The 6,599-nt window shown below is 43.7% G+C and overlaps 2 protein-coding genes across 3 annotated transcripts in view; one reads left to right on the forward strand and one right to left on the reverse strand.

Moving 5' to 3' along the window:
• Positions 1–6,599, forward strand: part of LOC102383676 (DTW domain-containing protein 1) — a 125,571-nt gene that overhangs the window by 98,051 nt on the left and 20,921 nt on the right. The window contains exon 1 of one of the 2 annotated variants that reach the window (XM_006038458.3): positions 6,258–6,475. The exons of the other annotated variant lie outside the window; for it this stretch is intronic. Coding sequence (XP_006038520.1) covers positions 6,436–6,475 — 40 coding nt within the window. The 5' untranslated portion in view covers positions 6,258–6,435. Of the gene's footprint in view, positions 1–6,257; positions 6,476–6,599 lie in introns of those variants that run through there. 2 annotated transcript variants of the gene reach the window in all.
• LOC102385332 (protein FAM227B-like) overlaps positions 1–6,599 on the reverse strand; it is a 31,509-nt gene that overhangs the window by 23,410 nt on the left and 1,500 nt on the right. The window contains exons 2-3 of the mRNA XM_014527201.2: positions 6,474–6,599; positions 2,968–3,021 (exon numbers count right to left, since the gene is read on the reverse strand). Coding sequence (XP_014382687.2) covers positions 2,968–3,021; positions 6,474–6,599 — 180 coding nt within the window. The remainder of the gene's footprint in view (positions 1–2,967; positions 3,022–6,473) is intronic.

Consider the following 6,599-nt stretch of genomic DNA (forward strand, 5'->3'; position numbering starts at 1 on the left):
ATCTTTTAAGTTAATCATGGAATTAAGTACTCTGCTGGCCAAGTGCTTAAGTAAATACTCTGATTTATTATCACAGTAATCTGATCATCCCATCCTGGTATCAGGCACACATTGTTTTAAAACCCTTCTGTAAACATGTGAGACAATGGATGCACTCTATTCTCTCAATAACAGAGACAGACAAAACATTCCCAACACAACTTCTTTCACTGAAAAATATTTTGCAGGTCCACCAAAACCAATCATAAATTAGTTTTGAACTGGCTGAATTGTTTAGGCAGAAAATGGAGAAAAAGTTGAGTGAAAAAGTGAAGGGATATCAAGCTAGCCAACATCTGCAACTATCCTTTGGGGTGATCCATCTCTCCAAATAAGCATGAAAGGTTGGCTGAATCGAGCAATGATATGGATGCTTCAGTGGCATATGCAGTTAAGTCAGAAACGGGCAGATCCAGAGGGGGTGTACTAATGCAGCTGCACCCCACTTTTGGATTGGAGTGCACCTAAAGCAGGTGAAACGCCCCCAACCCCTTCCCTTTAGTAGTCAGACACAGCTCTCCTCCCTTTTCCCCTTTCCCATCTACTGCTGCTGCTTTACCCTCTGTCCCGGGATACAGTGGAAGTGCTAGAACCATTTTTGCCCACCCCAGCTGGGCCTCATGGGGTTTGAGCTCAACTGGGGACAGGGACAGCACCAACAGTGAGATAAAAGCGTGGTTTTCTACTCCTTGCCTGCTCTCCCAGGAGGAAGGACCCCTTGGCTAATACCTGCTGCTGCTGTCCCATCCCCAACTTATCCCAGTCCCCATGCAGCCAGCGGGGGCAAACAGAAGTGGCTCTGGAGCTTCCCCCTTCCCTTGGCACAGCAGAAAAAGCAGCAGCGGCAGGTGGAGGAAGGGCAGAAGGGGAGCAGAAGGGATGTGCCTCTGAACACAAAGGAGAAGGGGGAGGGATTTTCACTTTCTTTAGGGACTTCAAAAAGTCTCTGGAGGCTCCTGTAGCACCTGCACTGGTGGAGGGAGGAGGCAGCTGGGAGTCTTGGGGATGTAACCACTCCTCCAGTGTGGGTCACTGCTTCCACACCCACTTTGGGAAGTCCTGGATCCACCCTGGTTAGAAAGATCTTCTGAACAGACTTACAAATACAAGAAAAGAAAAATATGGCTAGCATAAGCAAAACTGTTAAAAGTTGCTGGAACTGTGTGTTTGGGTTTGGATGCACTGTATTATGGTAGTAAAGTTGTAGCCTGGCCAGCTGTCTCAGGAAAAAAAGAAGTCTGAGTCAGGTTCATCACTGAACATATCCACCATAAAACAGCAAACACTGTACTGCAGACACAAAACTTTGTTCTTGGCCTACCTATGAAAATGAGGGTTAACAGCAGAAGTTCTGTGTTCTGCAAAGGTAGCCATTTCCAGAAAGCTCCAACTTTCCAATGTCTGAGGGTCTGGGTAACACAATCCATGTTCAAACTTGGTTTGTAATATTTATTAAGGCTTCGGCAGCTGTTTCGTTTTGGAGGCGTTTCAGCCCGAAACACCGAATCCGAAATGAAATGGAAGGCTCCGAAACAAAACCAAACCATCCGAAATGTTTTGGAAAATTTTGGAAAATTTCAGAGCTGAGCTTGCAGGAAACAGAAACTAAGAAGAGGAGGGGGAAGGACTGCTCTGATATTGACATCTGTAGCTGGCCAGTGTCTGCGATCTGTACCTGACATCCCATTCCAATCCCAGTGCTTTGGGGGAGGGACAGCAGTCTGCTGTCATCCCGTGTGTAGATCCAGGGGCCTGTGCCCCCCAGGAGGAGTCTGGCACAGCCCTGCAGCCCTCCTGGGGGGCACAGGCCCCCAAATGTGCAAGTGGGATGACAGCAGGCTGCTGCTGCCAGCTGGGGCCAGTGCCAGCACCCGAGTCTGCTTGGCACACCCTGCACCAAGCACTAGAAAGAACCCAGTGCTGGCACTGGCCCCAGCCAGCAGTGGCAACCTGCTGTCATCCCGCACGCAGATCTGGGAGCCCGCGCCCCTCGGGAAGAATCTAGCACAGCCCAGTTGCACTCCTGGGGGGCGCAGGCACCCGAATCTGCATGGGGGGATAACAGCAGGCTGTCACTGCCAACTGGGCCAGCACCAGCACCCAAGTCTGCTTGGTGCAGCCTGCCCCAATTAATTAAGAACCCAGTGCTGGCACTGGCCCCAGCCGGCAGCACTAGCCTGCTGTCATCTCACGTGCAGATCCAGGGGCCCATGCCCCCTGGGACGAGTCTGGCACAGCCCCGCAGCCCTCCCAGGGAGGCCCCCAGATCTGCATGCAGGATGACAGCATGCTGCAGCTGCTGGCTGGGGCCAGTGGCAGCACCAGGCTTCCCGGCGCTCGGTGCAGGCTGCGCCAAGTGCTGGTCCCAGCTGGCAGTAGCAGCCTGCTGTCATCCTGTGTGCAGATCCAGGGGCCCGCGCCCCGCAAGAGCAGTCTGGCACAGCCCCATAGCCTCCTGGGGGGTGGGTGCCCCCAGATTTGCGTGCAGGTTGACAGCACACCGTCACTGCCGGCAACTGATACGAGTTGTGCTTTGAACAGTTTGAGGTACAGTTTCACAGAAACTCCTGCACCTATCTCCTTCAAACTTGGCAGGCTTCATGCCCTTGCAATTGCCATCTTAATTGGGCAGGAAATGACAAAGTTATAGGCATTTTAGTGATTCCCCATTATAGCCTGTGGCAGAATCACCAAAACAGCATCAAAACTCCGAAACAGATTCGGCTGAATCAAAACGGAACAGTGATCCGAAACACCAAAATGAATCACTGTGCCTCTGAAATGGCCGAATTCAAAACCAAATCAAAACATAGCCGCTTCACACAGCCCTAATATTTAAAGTCATACAGCTTTTGCTCAGGGCCCTGTTCTTGCATGTTCATTCCACCACACACAGGGGTAGTTAAAACAACAAGCACTCGTACTTACCAAATTTTGGGACTGTAAGAATTCTTCAAAAGTAAGAGGAGGCTTTTGCATTTTCTATCAAAACATAAAATGTGAATTATTCTTACAAGAATTCCTTATGAAAACTATGACAAATTTTACTGAGCTACTGGTCTTATCAAATAATTAAAGTTAACACCATTTTATTTTCAATAGAAACCCATACATTAGTGTTAATGAACAAAAGACCCTATTTATTATCAAATTATGAGAAATATGAAAAAAAAAGTAGAAACCATGCAAGAACACTGTACCACTAAATGGTGGAAAATTATTTATTTTAACCAGTGTAATTTGAAGTCAAATATTTATAATACTTTTTAGTATACTGACAGATAAAATGCAATGTTTCTGTACTAGTAGTGAGGGCTTACCAATAAATCTGTTCTGTTCTTAAGTATTCAGTCAGCTCAGAAATTTTAAAAATGCCAGGTTTCCAAGTTAGAAAGTAGCATCACTGACATCAAACTACTAGCATTTCCTGAATTTAGTGCAATTAACTCAACTGTAATCTTTAAAAATATGCCTGAGCACAGAACAAGAAAAAGAATCAGCCTGGTTCAGATCAAGGCACAAAGCAAGGTACAAAGGATTTAATTAATCTAATCAATTTAAAAGTGTTTTGGCCTGATAGAAGTACCAAACCTTGACTACTCTTAATAAAACGCCACTCAGTATCAACCCCTTAGAGATATTATTCAAATGAAGTAATAGATGCCACCATTTAGTAAACTCTGATGGGGTGTTATTTTTTAAATGAAATTTAGTTAAAAAAAAAAAAGTGTTCTTCTAGAAACATAAACAAAAGCTTTTTTCACTTAAAAGTATGTATTGTAAAGTGAGAAATGTTAGCTCTTGAGCAAAGAAGCTTCAGTACTGTTTATCACGTTACAGAACTACTGGGCACGTCTACATGAGACGCTGACTGAGCAGTAGCCAAATATAACTGCACAGTAATGTGCCAAGCACTAACAGTGCTAACATGCTACTGCGCAGTAGCATCACTTAAAACACATTCGCCAGCACTACTGCGTAGGAACTCCAGTTATTGCACATTTATTAAATAAATGCACAACAACCACTGTGCAGTAGCATCTCATGTACAGGTATGTATATCGTTACCAATATAAAGTTGGGTAAAAAAAATCTAAATCCTGTGAAATGCAGCCATTTATTTTATTTACTGCAATATATTAGCCAACAAGAAAAACATGCCAACAAAAATAACATGGCATGCCAAAGGCAAACATAACAGATAAGCAACAGAAATCAAATTCTGTTGTCAGTACTACTGAAGTCAATGGGATTTTCTGGGTGTAACTGAAGTAAAAAACTGGCATAATAGCCATCTACAATGTTAGTATTTTGTCTAGAAACAATGCCTAATGTACCACAGACTGCTGCTTTATTTTATTTCACTGAGTCAGAAAAATATTCAGCATCCCAGAAATATTTTTGAGACTTAAGCCATTTAAATCTCACAATGCAATTGCTGAACATTTAAGAGCATTGAGTAGTTTCTTGTTTGAATAAACAATAAGCAGCTCAAATATGAGCTATTTTACTTGGAACTCACTCTAGTAATATGGTATTATTTATATCTAAATCTCTGTATAACTAATTCTGTCAGTCATTCAAAATGACAGAGGCCAATTTGCTCTAAAATCTTCGAAAAATTTGTCAAAGAACATAAGTATCATGAAAAATCCAGTACTCGCTATATTTGACTTGTAATACTGAAAACTTCTGAATTTAAGTCTATATTTTCAAGGCGCATGTATGAGTAACCAATGTATGGTAGAAAGGCAAAAGTCTGAAGTACTATTAAGCATAGTCCATTACAATAACAAACACCACAAACATTTCTACGATTGCTTTTATTTGCATTACTTTACAAATATTAATTTATTAGGTATCACACCTAAATATGTTAGTCAAGGGTATCAAATAATAATTTTGTGCAGGCAGCTGCTTTTAACTGGAACTTGGGTTCAATTTATCAGTGCACATAATGACAATGCAATAGTACAAGGCAACAATAATAATGCTAATAATCTTATAGCTAACGCAGCTCCCTTGCCAAAGAACTGAGGATGCTATGCAACACAAACAATTATAAAAAAACAATTTTAAAAAACTTTCATAAAATGGTTAGGTTTAAATTTTAAAAGGGAAAGTAAGGAACAGAAAAAATGTGAAGAACATGGGATGAATAGTTATTCAAAAAAAATTGAAAACAAATTAAAACAAAAAAATTTAAAATTCTTTCAAAATGAACTAGGACAAAATTAGGTTATCAAGGGAGCCATAGCCAACCACAGTGAAATTCAACGAATACGTAGGGATATATGGCTGTAACTAGAGCAAAATTTGAACTGTGTTGTAACTCTATACTGAAAGATGTGCAAATGATCAGAACATGAATTTCTTTAAGTTTAACCAAAATATTGCCTGGTCTGGCAAAATTGATGTGCAGCGCTATATTTAAACAGGTCCCACAAGTAGGATATTTCTCCTGCTTCTCATTGCTACAGGAAAGTAGAAGCATCCATTCCCATCGCAACTCTGTCCGTCCTCACTCAACATTATTCTTGCCATCCTACGTAATGGAAAGGGTTGGACGGTTATCCTTGACCTGATGTTTCAGGAAACTGGTGCAAGAAACAAGGTTGATTTTTGTTTTGTTTTGTTTTGTTTTGGGGGGGGGGAGAAAATATATTTTATCAGACCAACTATATAGTTGAGAAAAAGATCTTTTAACTCCTTGTTATGGTTTTTAAAGACCTCTTCCACTTGAGTACCATTTTCACCTATATAATGGAGTTGTTAAAAGTTGTTTTATTTTGTATTTAGTTTAGGTGGTCTCTGCTTCTCTGGCAGATGTAAGGACAGAGCGGTAGAGCCTCCTCAGGGCAGGCAGGAGACAGCAGGTGGGCAGGGCGGCACCTTCCAGATCCCGTCGCTTATAAAGGCGTGTGTAGGTTACTGCAGGCACCGGGTACATGCCCTACAAAAACTTATAACTTCCTGAATTAGTCTCAATGGCTGCTTATACATGTGCTGGGAGGGAAGTGGGGGAGGCCTTTTAATTAGAGTAGTCACTTAAGTTAAAACACCGCAGCCCACGTGTATTTTAAAAATGTCCCGTGTGTTTAAAAATGGCCGCAGGACGCTTTATCTAAACCTCATCCCAGGAGGTTTTGTTAAAGCGCCCCACGGCCATTTTAAAACGTGCCAGACCTGAATCTGTGGGAGGCCGCAGCAAGTCCGCTCCGGCCTGCCCGGCCTCCTCCCGCGGCCTGCCGGGCCTGCCTCTGGCGCCCACCGGCCCCTCCACGGCACAGCTGCTCAATCAAACACATCGCCAGGCTAATCCAAAACAAAAAAAAACCCCTCTCCTCTCTCTGAAAAACAACCAACCAAACGAAACCGGTTGTAAAAATCAAAGGAATGAAAACCCGGGGCTTGGGGGAGGGCGGCTCCCTTACAGGTAGGGGGCGGCGGCAACAAACCCTTCCCCCTCGGTGCACTTGTGGGGATCCGGGCGGGGTCTGTTCCCCGGGAAGGGGAGTCTCCCCGCGCCGGGCGCCGAGCAAAGCCGCTTCTCGCCGCCG

This window comes from Alligator sinensis, unplaced genomic scaffold (assembly GCF_000455745.1).
Source record: "Alligator sinensis unplaced genomic scaffold, ASM45574v1 scaffold1424_1, whole genome shotgun sequence".
NCBI classification, from domain to species: Eukaryota; Metazoa; Chordata; order Crocodylia; family Alligatoridae; genus Alligator; species Alligator sinensis.